We start from the raw sequence: 25,317 nt of genomic DNA, 5'->3' as shown, positions 1-25,317 counted from the left end.
TCCATTTACAGGACTGGCTGCATTCAAGAAACCGACCATTGAGGATTTGTCACTGATTCACAGACAGAAGCAGGCCACAAAAGAACAGGATAATGTTGTTCTGTGTTCCTTTTCTATCTTTTTCTCTTGGTTTGGTTTTTCTCTGTTTTCTATACAGTTATTAGCGTAAGCTTTTATCTTTTTGTCAAAGTGTACAGGACAAATTAGCCTTTTTGAAAACAGTGTCTTTCATTTTCAGTTGAACATTTAGATTCTGATCCTTAAAGTGTCAGCAAAGTATTGGAAAACCAGGTAACCATTTGTTGCTTAAACACATTTTGTCTAGCTAAAAACACAACATGCAAATGCTGTTTTTACAGTTTTCCGTTTGTAGTGCTTTACAAGGTGTCTTCCGCTAGTATGACAACCGGACACTGATTCATGATGATAACAGCAAGCCTTCATTCATCTGTGGATGGAGGCAGTGCATGTGTTTGTGTAAATAGGACTACTCAGAGTTTCCCATCTCTTTGTTGCCAAGGCGACGGGGCCCTGGATCAGCCTGTAAATACCTACGAGGATGTGGGAGTGTGGGATTGAAAGGGGGTTGCTTTGGTCAAACGCGCCTACTCATCATATCCCAATGCATTGGCAGAAAGACTACAAATGTTTCTCGCTGTTGTCTGATCTTGATGTCACAGGATTCCGTTAATATCCACAAAGAAATCCAGTTATGTCAGAAAGAACAGAAGGAAATGCTTGTCACTGTCACTTAAAACTATGGCCTGGCTGACATCGCTCTCAACCTTAAAGTACAGACAAAAGAGACGAACAGCCATAGACATACGCTGTATGCAGGCTCTGACTGGAGCCCATTGTTACACTGTGTAGAGCTGACCTTCAAGAGACTGCAACTGCAGACTGACAGAGAAATACAGATAATTGAAATGTCTGTGTTGAGTGTCTTTCATCTTTCTAATTATTCACTGTCCTCATTTGGTGGTTGCAAGCTTTTGTTCACACTAATATAGGAAGTCTGATGGCATGTTGTTGTTTTTTAGCAATTGCCTGTGGGTTTATGGGTGTTTCATAACGATGTGCAGGTTGTACTGTAATTGTAGGAATTAGTGATGGCAGCATTTGGGTTATTGATGCTGGAATGCTTAAAAGTAGCAGCCAGTCAGACTGGCTTGTTGCCAGTGTAAAGAAGGGGAATGGAGAGAATGGGGGAGGAGAAGATTAGAGCAGAACCGATACTGGCTACAGAAATTCCATGGCAACCAGATTGACTGATAAATGAATTGAATGGATGCTGACAGCTAACCTTATGGTGGAATGCAGCCTGGCTGTGAATATCCTCCTGAAAGCTGTTGAGAAGTCGGCATGTTTTGTCTTTGGCTTGAAGCTTTAATAATAGTAAAGAAGTCATTGATAATCAAGGGGACCTGGTTGGATCTCAAGGACGTACGAATCACTTTTTTATTATTATCTGATGTTTTAGCCAATCAAGACAAACAGTGACAGAAGAAAAACTACATTCATCAAAAAATGTACCAGGTAGAATGAACATAAGGCAGTTAATGTTTATATCCTGAGCATTTATCTAATCAGTAAAAGGATACTCTTTCTGTTGTTTATGGTAACCCAGGCAACCATAGAGACAGCCTTTGGTAAATCTCCTTGGTCCATTTAGCTAACCCATGTCCCTAACAGCTCCAGCAATTTATTGCCCTGAACAGCAATTATGCTGCCGTCTGTGTTTGACCACAAATTAGTCAGGCTGAAGCCTTTTGTGATCGTTCAACTCTTTGCTGATGATAAGAGGTAATTTCTGACCTGGTTGCCAAGGGACAAGAGAAGGTATTAGTGCTGGATTAAAGTTTTTATTTACTTATTTATTTTTGATGTCTTGTATGATACTTGACCATTATTAGTGTTTAATTCTCCATATTTAAAAACTAATTTTGTGCCTGCTTGGTGCAAAGGGTATGCACTTCATTCTGCACTTCAATTTTCTATCATCCAAAATTACCCTTCCCATCAAACCATTTACCCATTTAGGCATTGAGCAACAGTTTGACATTTTTGTAGCTCAATAAAGGTTTTAGTTTTCAACCTCAGTAGAAATAGAAAAGCTGTTTGAGAGCTGACTTGCTTTCTTGGAGACAGTCTCAGCTGCACCAACTGAAGTAGGGTAGCATTACTTTCATTATATGACGCTGGGGAATGGAGTGGGAGTGATCTGGTCTAATGAGAGATGAAATAATGGACAAAACACACTCTCACTGAATGTTTACCTCCACATGAATCATATTATTGCACCCATGTGTGAAAGAGGATAAGCTGTGCTGCTAATTGACAACGACTTCACTCTGTTTTTTCACTGGAGAGACAAACTAGCACTTTATAGATTTTAGGGGGGACGTCACCTAACTCCAAATGGAAAACCTTACAACCAAAATGAGGTACATAACTTGAAATCTTCATAGCGATCAACAGAAAGGACTGTGAAGTATGTACATCCTAAAAACCCTTATATGCTGATGTGTTTCTAGCAATACTTTCAATTATCTACCCCAATGTTTTTTTGCAACCCTTGTGCTATCTTAGATGACCCCACCCTTACAGAGACGTGTTCTCCCTACCATGACAAAGGTGGATAAAGGTGGAAAGATTTCATGTAATCAATGGACACCAGTGAGGTTCACAAATCATTGAAGAAAAAAGGTTCAGGGCACTGTCTAGTGCAGGGGTGGGCAATTCCAGGCCTCGAGGGCCGGTGTGTCTGCATGATTTCCAGATACTCTTGCCCTACTGATGGCTGATTACCTGGTTCAGGTGTGTCCAGCCAATAATCTTGCCCTACTGATGGCTGATTACCTGGTTCAGGTGTGTCCAGCCAATCAGAACATGCCAGAGCAGGGCATGCTGGAAAACATGCAGGACTGCGGCCCTCAGTGCCCACCTCTGGTCTAGTGGGTCTAGATCAGTGTTTTTCAACCAGTGTGCCGCGGCACACTAGTGTGCCGTGGGAGATGGTCAAGTGCGCCATGGAGAAATTGCCCTCATTCACTGATCTAAAAACATTTTCCATCTTCAGGAAATCAGGTCTTTGTTCATCCAAACAGGCCCTGATAAAACACTGAGTAAGGAATATAAAAGATCTTAAAATTACTTTTTCTTTGTGTTTATTTAATTCTGTTAAAGACATTTTGATAAGAATCACGGTACCGCGATTTAGCTGCAGCTATAACTGTGTAAGGAAAAGTCCCGCCCCTTTAACTGTCTCCACTAATCATTCTTGAAGGCTTAATCACATGTCATCAGTCTGACCAATCAGAAGTGGTTAAAGTCTTCACTTCCTGTTCTTAATTCTGCTGATAAAGTCGCTCAGTTCTAACAAAAATACAAAAAAATCTCTTTTTTCATCTGTTCATCTCTTAGAAAAAAAGAGCCGCAACTTCCTGCTGTTTCTGCCACAATTATCGCAAAAATTCACGTGAGATTTCGCGGGCGGGGGGGGGGGGGGGGGGCGCTGTCGATCAATACAGACCATGAATTTCTGCTTTTTTTTTTTTTTGGATGCTGGTGTGCCGCGGGATTTTTGTCAGAGTTAAAGTGTGCCGTGGCTCAAAAAAGGTTGAAAAACACTGGTCTAGATGACCAAACTCCCAATGTTAAAGTGCCTAGGATAGCACAAGGGTTAAAGAAATAGATGAGTACGTCCTTTATAGGCTTCTTCAGGTCTTCTGAGGCCAAACACACAGTGGAGGTCAGTCCTGCCTACAGCTCTCATATCCTCACGTCTAATAAACAGTTTCAATGTAGCTCCACAAAACCCTTGTTCTTATACTGTAGTTTATATTCTGATTGACGTCAGTTTTGTTAAATATATATCTATCTATATATAATATCTAAACATCCATCCATCAATTTCCTTAACCCATTTTACCCGTGTCAGGGCTGCCAGAGCCTAACCTAGCGTTAAGTGAAGGCGGGCTACACCCTAAGCAGGTCGGCAGCCTGTCGCAGGACTACACACTTACACATCCATACACAGTCACACCTAGGGATATTTTGGCATAATTAATTAATTTAAAAGGCATGTTTTTGGACTGTTGGAGAAGGTCGGAGTACCAGGACAGAACCCACGCATGCATGGGAAGAACATGCAAACTCCACACAGAAAGGTCCCAGCTGGTGTTCGAACACACTAACAACTAACCCCTATTTCAAAGATGACCCATTATAATTTCTAAAATTTACAATTCCTTTTCACATATTTTAACCTGTTTATTTCCACATTTGCCAAAATAACTGTAGTTTACGTCTTAGACCTTCTTAACATATAGATATAACAATTTTTCCCAAATTATGCAGGTTATTTAATTCCTATAAACACACTCCTCAACCTTGTGGACAGCCTTCCCAGAAGAGTTGAAGCTGTAATAGCTGCAAAAGTTGGAATGACATCCATCATATTGAACTGTATGGGTTAGGAATGGGAACTTGGCAGCAATTGTTGCCAGTAGGAAACTGAATTTTTCACATACTCTTCAAGCTGATCCATTAAAGCATAAAAAAGAGAAAATTAAACTCATGGATTATATCAAATTTAAGCATTACGTTGGTATTGGAGACATTTAGTAGAAATTTACAAATACTAAGATAATATTTAATACAGAGTGGTCCTGAGCCAATTTCAAGCAGATACACTATATTACTAAAAGTATTTGCTCACCTGCCCTGACTAACTTATAAACCGGAGTGCCATACCATTCTTAATCTATGGAGTTCAATATGATGTCGGTCCACCTTTTGCATTTATTTTTCCCTATGGAACTAAGGGGTCAAGCCCAAGTCCTGAAAAACAACCCCACACCATAATTACTCCTCCACCAAATTTCACATTTGGCAAAATTCAGTCCGAATCGCACCGTCCTCCTGGCAACCTCCACACCCAAACTCGTTCATCAGATGGATTACGCCATATGGAAAGGCGTGATTCATCATTCCAGAGAACACGTCTCCACTGCTCTAGAGTCCAGTGGCGGAGTGCTTTACACCACTGCATCCAACGCTTTGCATTGCACTTGGTGATGTGTGGCTTGGATGCACTGAGCTCCTGAGAGCGGCCCGTTCTTTCACAAATGTTGTAAAAACAGTCTGCATGCCTGAGTGCTTAAATTGTATCCACCTGTGGCAAGGCGAAGTAATTAGGAGACATGATTCTGATCATTTAGATGGGTGAACGAATATTTTTGGTAATATAGTGTATATCAAAGATAATTTATATTCTAAACATATGTACAAAACATTTCAATCACATCTGTTCCTTAGGATGTTTTACATGTGTTCACTTGTTTAACTTTGAGGCAGACAGCTCCTTCTCGGAGAACAGTGTGACTCTTTGGACTTGTGCCATGACATTGATGCAAACAAGAGGAGAAAAGCTCATCTTTCATTATAAAACTTGGATTATGTGCTTAAAGCCAAAACAACAGATTTAAGGTTCCAGAAACTCCAAGAAACTCCCAGCAGCTGTCGCTGTTGGTAGGACTAAACGACTTATTGTCGGTTTGAAATCAAGTACTAATGTGGATTTAGAGTGCCACAGTTATGAAGGGTTATTTTATTTTTTGCATCAGAAATGGGACCAGAATAAAATCATTTTTCATGTTTTCTGTTTGACGCAATGGGCCTATTTGTGGTTTTTAAAAGATGAGGAAATACTTAATTTTCTGTGGTTCCTGACAATTAGGAATTTCACTCAACTCTAGACTGAATTAAATGATGATTAGTTATCTTGGCTCCAAGTTCCATACTGGGATTTTAATAGTAAATCCATCAAGAGTTAAGAATTTTCTCATAAAATGTGACTTTAACTTGCCAAAAACTTGAATTTAAATAGAAGCGACATACAGCATTGTTGATATCAACATCGTCTTAATAAAACATACTGATTTAGCTTGTTTTTAAAATAAAGATGTTCTTATTTTAAAAGTTTTGCATTGGTAGCTTAAGTATTTTACGATCACAAAATACATTTTTAAAAGAATTTATTGGAATCTGATAGAGGCCACAAACTTTTTCGTCACAAATACCCCAAGTTTAAAAAAAAAAAAAAAAAAACTTATCTGTTGCGCCCTTTAGTGCATAAAATGGAGTTTATCAATGATCATGGAGGATAAATTAATATCTGCAGTTTGGCCTGAATTATATGACACCAAGTCTCCAAGTCCTTTGTATATCAGAATACAGCTGTGAAAAAAATAGCCTGTTAAAAGATTTGCACCACTTTGACGTTTCGTTCCAAGGGTCTTCCAATTGTAGATGGCGGACGTACGCTAGTAAATAGTAAAATAAAGAAAAAGAAAAAGCCCCTGCCCGCTTGTTCAGTGTGAACACCATGGTCTACACTGGCGTTCAAGAGTATAGTTGTATGGAGTATAGTATAGAATAGTTGTTGAGCGTGGGTCACATGCCTGGTGTATCCATAGCTTAGGAATCAACTAACAAAAAAACCAAACAAAAAAACATGTAGATTTGGCTATTGTGAACACGACATGCCTGGCTCTCTCTTCAGTTCCATGTCCTGCCTTGGAAGCATCAATAGTTAATGTGACTATCAAGAACTGTTTACCAGTGACAATGTTTACTGAGCTGGTATTTTTGCATACGTTAAAGAATTTACAGATGGTGTTTCCAGAGATTTCTGTCAGCATGATCCCCCATTGGTGGTTAAAGGACACCTTTATGATTCTACTTGACGAAATCTTGCACATATCCCAACTTTATCAGCATATTCATAGACAAAGACCTCCAAAACCTTTCTGTTGGACGTATCAGATCATTCAAAACCCACACACTGCATGTGATGGGCTGCAGAGTGTGTTTCAGAGGACCGTGGAGATTAAAGTGGCAGCTTCGGTGTGTAGATGAATTAATGAGCTTGCTCTTCACCCACACAGAAACACACCCAAATCACCGTGGTGCTCAAAGAGCATTAAAGAGTGAATCAGACGGTAGAAGGCTGTCGTCTGCTCTTTCGATTCAGCTCCGCTAAAAATCGCAAGCTAAATCTTTCAAAGGGAACTCAAGAAATGACAGGGCATCAAATTAAGAAGTTTAACATTTCCTACAAGAGATAAGATTTAGTGCAAGCTATCCATATGGAAAGTACTGCTTGCTGGTTTAAAACCCTAAAAAAACAATCATCCATAGTTTCTCGTCATTTTATCATCTTTAATGGTAAAAAAAATGAGTATGTAATAAGAGCTATTCATATTCCTGAGTGGAGCTAATAATTTAGCACGCTGTATTATTAATCAGAGTGTCTGTGATTTTGCTGCAATTTAAATGCTTATTTCCCAGATAATGCTCCAGGGCTCTGAATAATGAGCCTCTTTCCTAATGAGTTTAGCGGTTGACAGAGAAGACATGACAGACGCTTACAGAATCAAAGGTTTGCATGTGTTTTTTCTGAGGGTATGTCGGCTAAAGCAGGAGGAAGCTCCACTGAGAAGAGCCTATGTGATGGAAGGAAGCAACGACGGGATGGGAAGTCAAAATCAGAGATCTGTACACTGGCGCCGAAGTTGAGTTAATATAAGAACATAACATGTATATCCATATGCTGTGTTTGATGGTCTATGAACTCGGGGTTTATGATGCATGGCTGTTCGCTGTTATGATAGCTGTCGAGCTTCAGATGTCTTCTGTCGCCTCACAGTGGAAAGGCCGGAGTTTGAACTCCAGCTGTGACCTTTCAGATTCCCCCCATGCAGGCATGGCTTTACTCTGGGCTTCCACCCACAGTCGAAAGACATGCTTCCCTCACAGGAGGGAGTGTGAGTGCTTGTCTGTCTGCGTGTGGTCCTGTGATGGACTGGTGACCTCCAAGTGCCTCTGCCCTGTGGTGGTGAGAACAAGGTTCATGCTACATGCGTACCGGGCTTGGAAACTTGCATTCAAGGGACAAATTTTAAATGAAAAGTCCGTTTTTAAACACATGTATATGTGTGTCCCCTATTCACACATCGATACACAACTTCTAAAGTCCGTTTTTGGGCTCTACATACAAAAAGCACAACCATTGTACGCGCGTCAAAAGTTAAAGGAGTTGAACTTTCACCAATCAGCTACTCGGATTGACGGTTGGGTAGCGTCCTTTTCAAAACACGGAAGTGCCAACCATTTGACAAACGATTGTGAAGAAGAAATGAATTATTCTGTTTTGTGCTCTGCTGGAATTATACGACACCGAGGTTTTCATATATCCGAATAGAGCTGAGAAAGAAAAAGCCTAGAGCAAGATTCGCAAGACTTGCAGCGCTTTGACATTTCGCACCAAGACTCGTCTGACTGTGAGAACACTAGTCCTAGCGCTAGTACTGAGTAGCAACAGATCTGCGTGAACAGCATATGCCTAAAGCAGATTCAAAAACCCATGTTCAGCACATTCTAGAATGCACCACGCATGCCCGGTGTGCACGTAGCATCAGAAACCCTTGTGACCCTGTACAAGGTCATGCAGGTTTTGTATCTGGATGAATGTTTCCCTCTTGGATTTGCACATTTTGATCTAAATTTGATTGGATATTGCTTTTTAAAATGTCATTGCTGTTCCTAAAATGCTTTTCTGCTCCACAATTCAATTATGCTCTGATCTAATGGGATGTTTTATAGTCCAATGACATGTCTTTGTGTATTTTATGGTCCTATTCATCTAGATTTGAAGGCATTTCTGCTTTCATAATGTCATTTGTTTTGGCTTGGTTGCTTTACTATTGATTAAAAACAACAAATAGTAATACTTTCTTTCAGTTTTCCATTTATCATGTTGCTGAATGGCTGTATTGTAGTAGCATTGCAGTCTGGGAGTATATTGTGTTTTGAATAAGCAGATATGCTGATTTCCACTGCTGCTTGACTTTAAACAGTTTGTCCCGGGCTTAAAGAAACGCACTGCGCATGGTAGATCTGCCAGCACCCAAAAGAGGAGGAAAAAAGAAAATGCTTTTTTTGAATAAAAGATAATATTCTGACCTGTAACTTTTGAAAGTCATAAACTATTTAAAAATCAAATGTAGTACGTTACAAATTTTGCATATTGCAATGATTTGATTGGATTTCACAAGTGCAATAAGTACTAAGAAGCTATTTAAATCTTTAAATAATTTACAAAGAAACTCCTGTTTTCCCATACTTTTATAGCGATCATGTGACAATCACCACACAAGTATTTTAGAGAAACGGCATCAAATACCCTCTCTGAGTAATTGGTTTGACGTGATTTAATTTAGGAACTTCACAAATGACTTCATGTGTTGCTCCTAATTCTAGTCTTTAGTAAAACCTGCATTCTGACAGTTTCTTTCTATTACTCCCAATTTCTTTGTCATGTCACACAAATAGAGCCACTTTTCCATTATTCCATTTTAGGAGTATTGTACGCATTTGTGTGTGTTTTGAGGCAGAGAAGTACTATTTAAATAGTTTAGGAGATATGCATAACATTAATATTCCACTTTTTTCTGTGGTGTGATCTCAACGGAGGCTGTTTTCTGTTGTGAATACTTCTTTTGTTCTTCCTTTTTAATCGCTTCAGTTTGAAACAAAGGGATAATCTGATCACTGCAGGGGGCGCTGTTAGGTTTTTTTTTAGTTTTTTGCTAGAGCAGCATCTCACTGTTAGAACCTCAGCCAGCTGTTGTTGTTCATTTCTACTGAGATTATAGGAGCCGAGGCGAGGAGATTACCTTCAGGAAACAAATTGGTTTATTACGATTTCCCAGCCCAAGTCTATTAATATCAGGAGGCGGGACTCCAGGAATTCAGCGGCAGAAACACTTCATCTTGCTAAATATTGAGTTTTATAAAGAAATAAATGAGGAATTTTAAGCATAGTTTTGGGGCAAAAATAGACATTTTATCCCACAGGAATGAATCTTTTTAGGCAGTGTTTTGCTTCCTAGTCAAAAAATACCTTTAGATTTCCAACCAAATTCCCTTTCGTTGACAAATGCAACTTTTTCCATCTTTTACGGAGCTGAAAACATCTTTAGTGCCTTTATTCCCTTCAGAATAAAAAAAAGTGCATCGTAAGGTATTGTTTCTGTCTTCTAATGACATTTGTTAAAGCAAGTGCCATTAAGTGACTTCGCCTTCATCTGGAGCATTACAGGACACTGTGCTCAAGCTCATTTGACAGCGTGTCTGTCCCCTCTCGCTTTATTGTGGTTGAGGCTTCGCTTTCATTTTCACAGTTGCTACTTTTATTGGCACACCAGCCTCCTCTTTTGTGTCTAATTATTTTTAAATTGGATTTTTTTTTAAAGATAGAACCACTGGTAGAGATGTCTTTTTTTAAAATCTATACTCTGCTTTTTTTTATGCACCATGTAGATTAGACTCAAATAAATATTGCAGTTTAGGTTCAACATATTTATCAGCTGTATCCAGACCTGCCCTCATAGTTAAGCTTAGTGCTTCTAAAGCGTCGATTTGCAGCTTGTATATGAATCAGATCTGGGGTGGGGAGGTTGGGGCTAGACCATTAAAGCCCATAATCAAAGAGCTGGATTAGGAAAGAAAAACTGTGGCTGCCGCCGTGGCACCGCATCAGGATCCTGTGGTGTTGGGTGGGGCTTTGAGGTGCGTTTGGATTGGTGACTTTGGCAAATGGCTTTAGGTAGCGTTCTGATGGCAGAGTTAGAGTGAGGAGCCAGGAAGGGGTTATGACCACCATGATGAGGGGGGAAAGCTTTTCTTGGGGGTTGCAGTTAGGAAAATGTTGTTGCCTTTAGAGACCTGGTCCAATGAAAATTGTGTTTTTGGCATTTGTAACATGTTGGAGGACATAGTGTCTTCCCATAATGGAGGACATTTTTAAAGATAGTTGAGCATAAAATTGCATTTCTGAGTATTTCTTCATTCAAATCGCTGTAAAACAGGAGCAGATGAAGAAATGCAGTTTGAAAAAGCATTTGATATGGCGTTGAACCTACAATGACAAGCCACAAGTCTTCTGCTCCAGTCCCTTCCGATGCATCCAGTTGCACACCAATATATACATGTACATCATTTTACGACTGGGTTGTTCCTACATAGCTCACCCTTTTTGTTGCTCCAGTAATGTTAAATTGGGGTTGTGAGGGGCTGTAAGCTAGCGGCAGAGCGTGTAAATAAAGGGATGATGGGAAATGGAGATTTCTCTGTGTCGACAGTCCCAGCCAAAACAAAGAGGCAGATTACTAATGACCTCCTGTCGCTCTGCAGAAACTATGTCCTAGAATTTGACAAAGGTTTTTAGATCAAAAGATGGTGGGAATGGTACTTTAAGCAGAAATGATTGTCCTTGTTCATGAAGCAGGTAAACTCCTGAAAGCTTTTAAAATATGTACAGCATGTTTAAAAATGGGAGTAAAAGCAATTTTTCAAAAGACTAATAGCACAAGGGCAGAGCAACCAGGAGCTGTATTGTTGGATAATGAGAAAAGGAGCAAAAACATGATCAATTTGATAATAAAACTATAGTAATGATCCAGGATCAATGTTTTTGTTTGGGGTAAAAAGTCTTTTGAGTACAATTTTTATTATTCCATCATGTTTTTTCATGCACATATAAAAGGAGTTTGTTTGCAGAGGTGTTTTTTTCATATTTTCAAGGCCAGATTACAGCGGTCATAGTTCAGGCTAGTTTTTACTTTTGCCACACCAGCACACGAACTATTCAAACAATGCCTATTAATTCAATGTCCCACTCTGATCCTCTTTTGAGCTATTGTAACAGCATTCCCAGTGGTCTTTTAATGATGATGATGCAGTTTTTAGCCAAAAAAAAAAAAAAAATCTGTTTTGTTTTCTTGAACTTAGTTTCTGCAGAGCGGCAGTAGTTCATTAGAAATTCCCCCTCTAAGTTCTGGGCGGAACTGTTGTAAGAACTGTTGTAAGCCCACCCCATTTCCCGTCATTCCTTTGTTTACATGCTCTCCCGCTAGCTTACACTCCCTCACAACCCTAACCTAACATTAGCGATGCAACAAAAATGGCGAGCAGTATGGGAACTATCCAGCTGTTCAGTTACCAGCTCGGATCTATTTGTCTGCAAGTGGATGCATCGGAATGGAGCGGTGCTGGAAGCTTGCAGCTTGCTATGTCACACTTCCAACTTCATTTTTCTCTCCACTCCTGATTTACAACCATTTTAATTAAGAAATGCACAGACATTCAATTTTGAGCTTGATATTGTTTATATTTTTCCTACATTATGAAAACAATGAAACAAGAACATGTTCAAATCACCCAAAACACCTTCTTCATCTGAGTGGGTCTTTAAAAAAAAAAGACCTATGAAGTCATTTTTGTTTATACTTTTGGTGCAAAGTAAGTGTCCTCCTTTAAATAGTATCCAGGATAACCAGATTTCTTCAGTTTTATCTCTCAAAAATGTGACACCAGAACATCAGAAAACTCTCGAAGGATGTAAAAACATAAGAAAACTCTGCCAGATGTGACTTATAGAAAAGGCCCTAAAACCCTAACCCTAAAACCCTGTCACCTTTACCCCTGCCTGCAAAATAGTTCTGGAAAGTCCCACGTGTTGGTACAGCAAACGCACCCCACATATTCACAGTGTGGGTATGTTTCTTTTTCCACCTGCTCCTGGAAAGCAAGCGGTCCACTTCCCAGACCCAGTTTCCATGTAAACATTTTACAGGACAATGTGTGTGTGGGTTTCACGGCTCCATCAGCCAATTGGCTGTTGCTCTTCTCTGTATGCAGGGGCGCTTCCTGTGACATTTTCCATCTGAACTCGTGTGTGTGGGTGGATGTGGTTAGAGATACAGCAGTCAGCTGACTGTGTGCCCCCCTCACATGCCCACCACAATGACAAGGAATCAAAAAACAGGGAAGAAAAATGGTAAAAATGACTTCTAATCAAGGCTGGATCTAAAATTTTTTTGAACATTCTTCATGTAGAAAATGTAACATAAATTATAGATTAGATACATTTATCTTCAAAGAAACTTTGTGTTTTTTAAGACAAAAAAGGCTTTTTTATGCTAAATATAACTTTACAAATTCACTTTTTTTCAATGAAAGTTCCACTTTTGGTCAGTTTAATTGTTAAAATTGTTTTTCTGCAACCATAAAAATTGTATTTAAATGGAAAATTGTAAAATAAATTGATATTTTACTGAATCTGTCAGACTTCATCCATATCAGAGGCTTGATGTTTTGATGGCCATGCTCTCATGACCACTTACCAGAGCTAGAAATCATTGGATTTGATTATCCTTCACTAATGCAAGAATCCATTACAAGTAATTATTTGCCAAGATTGGAGTTTAGGGAAGCCTATTAGCTGATCTTAACATATCAGCTGAATGAGGTGCTGTCCTGTAACATCACATTATATCCTTTTGAAATGTTTTAGATACAGATAAAAGAGGAGTTCTTTACTGTGGCATTTAACACATCCCTGTTTGGCGATCTGCTTACATGGATTTTATGCATGATGACAGTTGAAAGCATGTTTATTGTGCTGCCTTTACAGAGGAGAAAATCACTTCATTCGTCCAGTTTGCTTGGCCCCCGGGCTGTGTGTGTGCCAGTTTGTGTAACACCCACTTCTGCATGTGCACCTTTCTCATGGGACTTAGCTTAAAAAAAACAAAAAGGAGCTATAATTCAGAAAAGATTGTTACTATTGTTAAAATGGTAAAAAAAAAAAAAAAATTTCGCTAGAGGAGTGATTACTACTAAACACCAGCTTGAGATTCCTCATTGCATGAATAAACAACAACATAGAAGGAAGAAATTCAGTTTTTTTCCAGAGGGGGCATTTCAACATCCACACCCTGGATATGGCTTTAAGGCAGGGAATGTATTGGTGCATTTTGTCCTGGAAGCCTCTGCTGGTTTTCCTGGATGCAGTGGGAAGCACACACTCCCAAAAAGGAAAGGGTTATGCAGATCGTGTTGTGGGCTGATTAAAGTTCACTTGGAAACAGTTAACACTCTATTACATTTTTCATACTTGTAATACTTTAGAAAAAGATGGATAGAGGATGGATGGTAAATAATGTTGCTCAGGAATGATGTGATAGGAAGAACAGCTTGTGTGCCTCTGGGTGATCCTGGTTTGGGTTTATAGTCTGAGTCAACGCTTCTGGCTGGAAAACAGGGCAGCTCTGTTGACTGTAGAACACGGCGATCCTCCTGGGATATTCCGGGATCACCACATTCCTGCACAGCTACCCCCCTTGTTGAATTTAACGGTAAAACACGTCATTCATGGACTGGTCCGTTTTTTTTTGTTTGTTTTGGTGCTCTTCTTCTCCCTTTACAAAGGGCAGAAGCTGCGAGAGCTGATTGGTGATGGTGATAGCACTGGGAGGTCGATGGGAAATTTCTCCTGAGATGCTAAACTTTGCATTCAACTAATTTGAACTTCCAGTTTGAAAGTCTTTTGTTCTGTTCCCTCTTTGAGACATTTTTTTTTTTTTGTTTTTGGAGAAATGTATTAATTTGAGGTGCCCCACTTTCTTGAGCTGCATTAATTAGTGTTAGAAATTAACTCTGCAAGACTTGGCAACCTTCCGAGAGCAAGAAGCCAATCAGGGAATGTGATGCACGTCTTTTCCTTAACAGCGTGCCACGCAGAGAGCCTCATTACCAAAAGAGATTCTCTGTGAACTGCAGGCCAAACCTTTTCTTGATGTCAGCATTAAAAATAGCATCTAAGATTTTGTTAACTGCTGTATTGACATTGAGATTCAACTGGAAGGTTTATTGGCTTTTAGAGTTTAGATAATTTGTGATGTTAAAATGTTTTATTTTCTATACTACATTGAGTTGGGTTTAAACATCAATGAGCTGAGTCAATCTTTGCATAAAAGATGCAGTAAAACTTGATCAAATCTATCATTTTCTTTTTTTTTTCTTGGATCTTTCTGGTAAAAAGAAGTTATTTTGTGAGTTATTTAAGTAAGAATTTATTTGTATGCCCCGCAGCAGTCCTGGACTGCAAAGACTATGATGTTTGTGCAGTTATTCTGTTTACTGCGCCTTTTTATGGAAATTTCCGCCCCAGCTACATTCTCCAAAACGCATGTAAAAAAGGAAAAGTTATTACAAACTATTGTCAAAGGATTCTTACCATTTTGCACAATATGGGGGAAAATAAATGATTTCGAGTGATCTTCACGCCACCAGCTTTATTCTACTACCAAGGTTTAGCTGACCTTTGACCTCAGAAGGCGGCTGCCATCTTGAATAAAAAATAAATCACTTTTAGTAGCAGCTACAAATTTAAACTCCCAGGGATCTCAATCTATCACCTCATAACTCATCAAGCAACATTTGAAAGCTAATTGGGAAAAATGTTGTTAAAAAATTTTTAAATTTGTAAATTTGAAACGATGTTAGCTTGGCAAGCTCTTAAAAGTGGCATTTCCCCGTTGCTCGCATATTTTTTTACCCAAATATTGCTCAAATTGAATACATGACTTGTTGCCAAAGTACTTTTGCCAATTCTTGTAAAAATAACATCGACCTGTTTGTCAGCCCTCTGTGACCAAAAACTTAAGTGGTTGCTATGGAGATGAAACTAAAAGAGAAGTTGCCATTTTGAAAAAAAAATTGGATTTATTGTGCTTAACTAAAACTGAATTGATGGAATATTTTGGCAGCCCTCAAATTAGTTTTACTTTTTCAAAAACCTAAAATAGTTACTGAAGTTGGGTTTTCCTTCCATTGCAGATGGTCATTACACCAGCACCCCTCCACCATACGGCTACGATGCAGACCGAGCAGAAGAGCAGCGGAGGCACCACGACATCCTGCCGTTCATCGACGACTCGCCTTCCTCCTCTCCCCACCTCAGCTCCAAGAGTCGCAGCAGCAGGGACACGCTCTCCTCCGGGTCTCTGGAGTCCTCCAAGTCGGTCAGTGTGCCATCTCCCGGTCTCCTGATAGATTAGGAAAAGTGCGCTCCAAAATCCGCCATTGCTGCCAAACTCTCCTCCTTCTGGGAGGAGGCACAAAAAAGCCATCCAGACTGTCTGTGGCTGGAAATCCTCTCTGGTCACTTATTTTGCCAAGTTGACTTCATTTTGACCCGACTGCAGACCCAAAAGTGTGTTAATCTATTCCTGCAGCAACGCTGCTCTGTCGATACTGAAAGGATTTGTGTTCTTAAAATTAAAGAGATGAATTTGTCTCCTTTCATAAGAAGCAGTCATCCACTAAAGTGACTACCCCCCCAAGGGTATTAAGCAGAAGTACCCCGTAAATCCAGCACCACATCAGCATCCTCCCTCCTCTTCCTCCGCCTCCTTTCCCCCTTTCTTGGGTCTGAAGAAAAACCAGTGATCTGTGACACCTGGTGTTACTCAAAGATTATCACCGACTGAATGCATTTATGCACCCCCACCCCCCACCCCAGGGCAACAAACAGGATGGAGTCAAAGGGAGAAACCTTGAATCTATTTTATTCCTTTTTTTTATTGGCCTCCATCTAATATGTCCCTGAGGAAGTAATTGCATCAATGTTCACGAAGGTGCCTGAGTCTTTGCCCCCTCCATCACCCTTCACTCACTTCCTGAACCGGCGAGTGCCGACCTGTCAATCTGATCGACGACCTGGATCTGCCAGTCTCCTGACCTTATCCAACCTTTGACCTTTGAAGCCCATTTCATTTACACATATGGATAAAGGCACTTTGCCATATCCATTCACTTTACAAACCCCCCGGACATTTGGTGTTTCCGCATCAGAATATTACATTTTTTTTTTACTTTAAAAAGAAAAAATTATTTATTTATTTTTAAAATTTTGAAACTTTCATTTCAAAATAAAAAATTTGAAATGGTTAATTTCAAGCAAACAAATGCAAAAATAATGCACAAAACAATACAATCAGGAGTTATACATTCATACAAAGACGTATCAAACATAAGATAATATGACATTAAATCAAAGATTGCTTAAAAGGGAGTGGAAGGAAGCAAACTTATATAACCCCCCCCCCCCCCCCCGTTCTACTGTAACCATTTTATTACATGATAAATCATTTAATAAAAATGGTTACTGTTCTACTGTAACCGTTTTTATTACATGATTTATCATGATCTGGTTCATAATTTATCAGACAGAACAACGAATCCTTAAGTATCAATACATCACATGACAAAGATGAATTACTTCATTATTATGTAAAAATAGACATGACTATTTCAGAAATCAACATAGCACATACAGATCAGTCATATAAAATGTGTGCAGATTTTTTTCATTTGAAAAAAAACACATGATAAAAAAAGAGGAAAGTGCAATTAAACAAACTCTTTATTCTTCCAAACGTATTATGTACGTTTATGAATATAAACAAGTTTTTAAACATTACCTGCCTTTTTTTAACTCTGCAGTGATGAACTATTAAAGAAAAGTGTTGATAGATGCACTAGCGAAGGCTGATCCTTACTCTTTTGTTTGATTTATCTTTAACTGCTGGTCTTGAGAGCCCCTATGAGGGGATTCTTTTTCCATATTAAAATATGTCTATACTAATCCTAATAGAGGAGATGTGGCTAACCAATAAAAAAGATATTATTTTCCAATATATGTATAAAAAAACAGGACATTAAATGTCTCTTTCAATATGTCCTTGTGACAAAAAATTGACCATTTTATCTTATCAAGTTTGTTAAACCACGCCCATATAATTACCCACTGTCTCAAATTTGATCCACAAATATTTAGGTGTAACTGTTTATAAAGAATTACTTATCAACTAAATTTGCGTTCTTTCAATACAGCAAGTAGTCATTTAAAAAACTGAATAACAATAAATGATGTGTTCCCACCATAAAGTTTTGAAAATTAGCCAAACTTTTTAAATGAGCAGGGAAAGCACCTCTACTGCCCCCAGTGGAATGACGATGAACTACAGGGCAGAAATCATGGAGCAAGTTGTATACAATGTATTTTTGAAGTAAGGTTTTATCATTCTAATGAGATAGGGGTCTCAGAAATGTGTGTATGAAATATAAAGTATGTTTTCCAGTTTCCTTCTGTTCAGCTTAACATTGAAAAGGACACATTTGTTGTAGAAGATCAATCACTTTGAGTTTATAGACGGAATCTCCTGAGCAAATGCAATTGTTCATGTGTTCAACTGATAGGAGCTTCTTTTGGTTTTTAATTAATATAATCCAAAGCATTAATATAAATAACCATCTACAAATCCCCAAAAGAGCCAGATCGACTGTCAATAACTTTCATTAAAATAGAGTTAGCCTAAAAAAGAATTGTATTCTTCAATTCTGCTCCCTTCTAATCATGAAAATGTTCAATATGTGAGACAAATATGTAAACATTTGGACATCAATTTTCATGAAAGGAACAAATAAATAAATGAAAAAATGTATCATCATCATCCTGTTAATTGTAAGAACTGATGCAGAATTTGTTTCTTGTTGTCTTTTTATGGATATTGCAACGGGTCACTATGTGTGTTGATGCCAATTTAATTTTCAACAGTGGCTCTCTAGTCCTTTTCTGAAGCTGACTCTTCTCTGCTGTGAAGAGAACAGAGATGGCAGCCACTGATCACAGCCTCCTTCAGTCCGCGAGACAGCTGCGGAGATAAAAAAACATGTTATAGTGTCTTTCACTCAATAATGACCTCAGCCTCATGGGTGCACTATAAAGTGTTCATTTTCTCTCCTGATAGCTAATTTTTTACCATACACATGGTTGGTCCAGTAGCCCAAAAGATGAATCCCTCATGGGGTTTCAGTTTGGTCAAATGTTAGCTACATTCTGCTGATGAACACCTATATAAACACAAAATACCCAGAGGAAGTGGAAAATAGTAGTCTGTGTTTTTTATGCAAACCACACTTCAGCAGGAACCCAGAGACACGCTCATTAGTTGCCACGGCGATAAATAAAAGATATGTCTGGAGATGCAGATTCCTCCTTGGGGAGTCATCTTGGTTTTTGAAGGAGAAATTCACACTTAATGTGTCTCCTATGCTTGCTCAGTGAAATGTGGCCGAATGTAAAAGCTACCTCCTTTCTGATGTTTCATTTTTATTTTATTGGTTTATTGTTATTTTCTGACAGACACGTTTGCTTGTTGTTTTACCAGATTTTTAGAACTTGTATATATTACACATGCTCAGTTACTGCCACAGATTAGCTCCTGAACACGGCAGGCCTGTATTCAACTCTTCGAAGCATAAATCACACAAATAAAGAGTTTTAAGCTTTTTTTAAAAGTACTTTTCGATACTTTTTTTGCAAGATTTTACATTTGTAGGAAAGTTAGGGTCTATATTTTATTACCTGTTTTTCTAAGAAAGAAAAAGGACATATTGAGATAAAATAATACAGTAAAAGCATCAATTTTGATATAGAGGAGGGAACCTGTGCTTCAAAACACTGTCCGACCCTGTTAGAGTCAAGAAACTTAGACTTTCTGCTCACCTGTACTAAAATGAGCTTCCGAAGATAATATATGAGACACCAAATATTAGATTTGTTCACATAAAGTCATCACATAAAAAGGATTTAGTTAATTGTAAAAAATACCAGTGTTTCATAATTTTTTGAGCATAAATATTCCTGTGAAATCTGTATCAAGCACATCAGTGGCTGTAAGTTTATGGGTCAGACCCATTTTTTTCATCACGTGTGTGTTGATTGTATTGTTGCACTGTTATGTGACAATTGAGAACATGTTTTGCAACACTAAAAACGCCACATTTTTACATCCCTTGACCTAGGAGACAGCGAGGTCAAAGCATGCTTTGCAGCTCTTGCTGAGTTTTGCTAAGAAAGAAACAATCTCTAAAGGCTATTTTAAAGGGCCTATATCAAGCTTTTCAGAGTAAACTACACGGAACAAAAATATAAACGCAACACTTTTGTTATTGCTCTCATTTTTTATGGTATGAACTCAAAGATGTGAAACATTTTCCACATACACAAAATAACCAGTTCTCTGAAATATTGTTCACAAATCTGTCTAAATCTGTGATAGTGAGCACTTCTCCTTTGCCAAGACAATCTATCCCACCTCACAGGTGTGCCATATTTAGTCCAGTCTAAGGCACACCTGTGCAATAATCATGCTGTCTAATCAGCATCTTGATATGGCACACCTGTGAGGTGGGATGGATTGTCTTGGCAAAGGAGAAGTGCTCACTATCACAGATTTGTGAACAATATTTCAGAGAACTGGTTATTTTGTGCATGTGGAAAATGTTTCACATCTTTGAGTTAATACCATGAAAAATGGGAGCAATAACAAAAGTCTTGTGTTTATATTTTTGTTCAGTGTATTGCCACATGTATAATAAAATGTTAACTTTTTTTAAAATGAAATATTAATTTTTTTCGTGAGCTCTTTTCATACCCGGAAGTAAGATGCCTCGATCTCTGAGGCACCAGCTTTCGCTCCTAGTGGGTGCCATGCATTTCATGACGTCGTCTTAGAGTCGGCCTCAGCAGCGTGTCTGTGATTCTCCCATAAAAACAACAACTTTTGCAAAGATGGATATGCATATTATGCATTTTAAAGGAAAAGGTTCTGTGTTAACCTGGCAGCGGTGCTGACAGTGCAGACTCTTCCTGGAAGGGGCTGTTCTCACTTATTTATGTCACAATGTGAGGACCCACTCGTTTTTTGTGGATTGGGAGAGGCTGGTGCTCAGAGTACAGATTTATAGAGGAATACTCAGACGTGCTTGAATGGATCAAAATCCAGCTTTGGGGATGCTTATAGTGAGGAATTAACACTTTAATACACTTGAAAGCTCAAAAACGTTGATTTTGCATGATATACTGTAGACCCTTTAAGCATTAAAGGTGGCAAACCCCTGCTTTAGCATCTGTTTGTATGTGTTTTGCAGACCGAGTGTGACTTGGAAAAAGGGTTGGAGATGAGGAAGTGGGTCCTGTCTGGAATCCTGGCTACAGAAGAAACATACCTCAGTCACCTGGAGGCTTTGCTGCTGGTAAGAGAACTTAATAACACATAACTTAGTATATTGTTTTATTTCTGTGAAAAGTATCTGCAAAGATTAAGAGCTATACACCAAAAACTTGCAAAGTTCTGGCTTTAACAATAATTTAGAACTGGTTGCAAAAACATGTGATGACAATTAAAAACTGCATTTCAGTCTATTCCAGTTAAACTCAGTTCTATCCAAAAGGTTCCAAGGGCTGAAGTCTGATAAACTTTAACCAGAGCATGACTAAAATCTTAAATTAATTCATGTTTTTAAATAAACATCATCTTTATGTTTTGTTTTAGCCTATGAAGCCTCTGAAGGCCGCTGCTACGACGTCCCAACCTGTTCTCACTGTGGCCCAGATAGAAACCATCTTCTTCAAAGTGCCTGAGCTGTACGAGATCCACAAGGACTTCTACGACGCACTTTTGCCCCGCGTCCAGCAGTGGAGCCACCACCAGCGAGTCGGGGACCTCTTCCAGAAACTGGTAAGGCTCTTTGTAAACATGGGAGTCCAAAAGAAAAAAAAAAACCTGAACTGTGGAAAATTGTAGTGTTTGTTTTCCCATGACAGCAGCCAAGTCCCTGGGTGTAACTGGCTGACATAACCCCTAATCAAAACGACAGCAGTGGGCTCAGAAAAAAAAAAGGTTGACTGCACTAGACGCGACATTTGTGGCTTTACAACACTTACAGTCTGTGGACGCTCTCCCAAAGCAAAGGAACACAGGGGGAAAGTATTTATAGAAATGCTTTCTTTGCTGGAAGGCTTCTCAGAAGCAGACAAATGCTCTAAAGTCGTAAAAAAATAAGTCAAATTGATTTGTGCAACGATGCTCCCTTTTTACTGTTTCAAATTGAGTCTAATTGAATCTGGAATGGTTCATGACAGCTCAAACGGTCACTCTTTTTGTTTTTTTTACTCGCAGCAGTGTGTGCCAAGGATATCAGGGCCAAATGAACAATACACTGGTCCTATTTCATTATATCTGCAGCGTGTCAATTAGCCCACAATGGCTCATTTGTTAATTCTGTCAGAAATGCTGCTCTTTTCCTACTGGTGCATCCCTCCCCCTGATCTCTCCTCCCCCTTAAACTCACACTCAAACACACACACACCGACACACATGCACAGAGACAAGCCTCACAATACCCCCTTTCTGCCTCAGGCAGCTGAGGCCATCACAGCTCTGTGTGCTTTCTGTCTTGGAGAAGCTGCTATAAATAGGAGCTTCTTTCCCTCTTTCTCACTCAGTCATTCACTCTTTCACTCACTCTTCTTCTTTTGCTCACACATATTCTCATTAAACTATCTAAAGAAAACCCCCCAGGGATGCACATACAGAATTAGGGTTTAATACATTTTTTATTACAAAAACCTTTTTTTTTAATAATGATTTTAATATTTGTCCTATGATTAGAGCAGATTTCATCTTTCTTTTTTTCCACCCTAAGAATCTAAAACTAACCAAAGGAATTGATACACAATCTGATGTAATAAAAAAGGTAAGAATGTAACTCTGCATTTGAATGGGAACTTGGTTTCTTCAAGCTTCTGCATCAAATAGTGATAAATGGAGTTCCGATGGGCATCATTGGCAGTAAAAAGATGTGATTTGATTTCAGGTCCATGATTTAATATACATACTCATTTAGTCTATTAATGCATCGCCTATTGTCAACTTTTCCATCAAAAATCACATGTATTTAGTAATCAAAGTCAGTTTTTAGTTAATTAGAAAGTTAGGCTGAATAAAGGTGGAACTTTCAAATACATAATAAAAGATTCTTACATAAAGAACTAGCAGGAAAAGTATTTTTGGCCTAAAGAAATTCAATAAACTGCTGTATAGGAGAATTAATCCGTGCGTTTGAGGAATTATTGTTGTGTTTTTTAAGTGGATTAATCGATTTTTATAAACACTCTTCCAAAACGCTGTGACAATCAAATCCAGCTTTTTTTTTACTTACTTTTTGTGGGGGGAAAATATAAAATGTCATTTTAAAAGTTATTTGCATGTATTTAAGTTCATCGTATTTAACTTTGCTGAAAAAATATCTCCCATAATCTTCAGAGCTGCTGTTCACCCCCCCCCCCCCCCCCAAAAAAAAAAGACAATAATAAGAACCAAAGGGATTCTCAAGTTTACAAGTTGGAAATTAATAAAAAAATCATTTCAATAAATTGGAACATAAGTAAATATAAATGAGAAAAAAATGATATTGTAGGATTAAAAAAATTAAATAAAAAGGTTTTAAAACATGTAAATAAAATTGGAAAAAAGTTGGAAACCTTTTATATGGTGTAAGCCTTATAGTTTCACCCAAAGAGGAGAACAGAACAGGCCTTTTTCTTTATGTTTTTCATTTTATTACAAGTAAGGACAGTTTGGAGCTTGTCTCTGAACTTCCAAAGCCAAAGGGCTGTCTAAATGTAGACTATGTCAGAAATAAGCAGAAGAGATTTCAAATCAAACCGTAAATCCCCAAAATAATTCTAAAATGAACGAGAGTCCATTGCAATCCAGCTAAAGTGTAGAATGTACTCTCCAAAGATAAAACTGCCCTTCTTCCATATAAATCCAAAATTGAATAAGAGTTAAAAATTAGAGTTGACCATTATTCTCTTCCGGGCTTTTTAAGGCCATGGTATCTATCTACCTTTCAAAATAATACTTTTTATTAAAAAAAAAAAAAAAAACTAGATTATAACTTTTTGTTGCCTTTAAAAGTAATAAAAACCATTTTAAATTATTATTTGGCTTATTAAATCTTTGTCATCCAAGCATCCAAATGGGTGTCATATTGGTATGGCCATTGGTATTTAATCGCAGATACATGTCTGTGTCTCATCAGCATAAAAATTGACTGAATTTCCTAACACAAAGAAGAATATACAAGGGTATAGACCAGACCCTTGAGGAGCACCACCATTAAAAGGCAAAGATGTGGAGAGCTCAGGTTACACCTGTAGAAAAAAAACAAGTGTGATATATTTTACTACAGTATAGTGTTCCTATCCTTGTACTTGTGTGTGAATTCAATCTAATCTGTGATTTAATGGATACAAACACATCAATGAAATCTAAAATACAGTTTTCAAGTGTCAGTATTTTAAAGGAGGTAGTTAAAAATACTCAAAAAGAGTATTTTGTGTGTTTGTTAGGATTTCTAAGCAGATTTAAACATTTGTTTTACAACTTTCTGTTCATCTAAAGATGATATTAGTCCGTAAAAACCCAGACAATATAGAGAAAATGTTACTATTGATCTGTAATTTGAGAGAATGCAAACAGCTAATACCTTATATGTGAAAGTGTTGAGCCTAAAAGAAGGAGAGTTCTACACGACAGGAGTCGCACTTGCCTGAGAAAAGGGGCGCGAAGATTAGATTGGAGTAGGTTAGGTGATCCACAAGAGTAGTGGTGGGGGTAGGGAGGATTTAGGCAGGATAGAAACCGACACGGCAAGAAGCTGCTGCAACTCCGATAGAGCTATCTATCATCATACTGTGGCTCTGAAATCTGCAGGAGCATAGGAATCGTGAGACATCTGAAGAAGAAAGGCAAAATACGAACAGAAAAGAGAACGATGCAAAGCCTTGGTGACAGGTTATAAGCACACACGAGTATCTGAAGGCTGAAAATAGTGCAAAAGCGCACCTGTGATTTTGAGCTTTCAAACACCGCAGAGAAAGGAGGAGTTTAATCAGAAATGTGAAACTGTGAAACTGAATGAAGTCTTTGTTAATGTCTTTGTGGCTGTGCCACTTTGGTCCAGAATTAAACATGGCAAATTTAGGACTAATGCTTATAAAATTCTTTTACCAAATACCCTCTCCAAAGAAAATAATGTTTTTGATGTTTTTAACATGTTCTTGAGGCATTTTTGTCACGAGGGAGGACATACATAAAGAAAATTAAGCTTAAAATTGTTTATTTGAGCAATATTTAATTCAAATCTTTGTGAATTGGGAGCAGACAAAAAATGCAATTGGAAAAAGGTTGTAGCAGTGACGTGGTAGCTAAAATCGGTGAGTCACAAGCACCCTCCACTCCATTCTGATGCAGCCACTTGCAGACAAATAGATCCATGTACGTCTTTGTGGTCTTCATCCGAGCTGGTAGTTGTCTCAAAACTGAATGGCTGGATAGTTCCGATATTGCTCACCATTTTTGTTGCACCGGAAAACAGATGGATGATGGGAAGTGGTGGCGGGCTTACTCTGGGCCAACATTTCTAATGAACTATTACTACTATAGGAAACTATAACATAGAAAATGACACATTTTTTTTTATTTTGGCCAA

At 38.4% G+C, this 25,317-nt stretch overlaps 1 protein-coding gene across 1 annotated transcript in view; it reads left to right on the top strand.

The window, feature by feature from the left end:
• The window catches only part of LOC101174443 (breakpoint cluster region protein), an 85,093-nt gene that overhangs the window by 33,978 nt on the left and 25,798 nt on the right, over positions 1-25,317 (top strand). The window contains exons 2-4 of the mRNA XM_023960573.1: positions 15,748-15,932; positions 20,908-21,012; positions 21,312-21,497. Coding sequence (XP_023816341.1) covers positions 15,748-15,932; positions 20,908-21,012; positions 21,312-21,497 — 476 coding nt within the window. The remainder of the gene's footprint in view (positions 1-15,747; positions 15,933-20,907; positions 21,013-21,311; positions 21,498-25,317) is intronic.

The sequence above is a fragment of the Oryzias latipes genome, chromosome 12, assembly GCF_002234675.1.
Source record: "Oryzias latipes chromosome 12, ASM223467v1".
Lineage (NCBI taxonomy): Eukaryota > Metazoa > Chordata > Actinopteri > Beloniformes > Adrianichthyidae > Oryzias > Oryzias latipes.
This window is presented reverse-complemented; position numbering and strand designations above follow the sequence as displayed.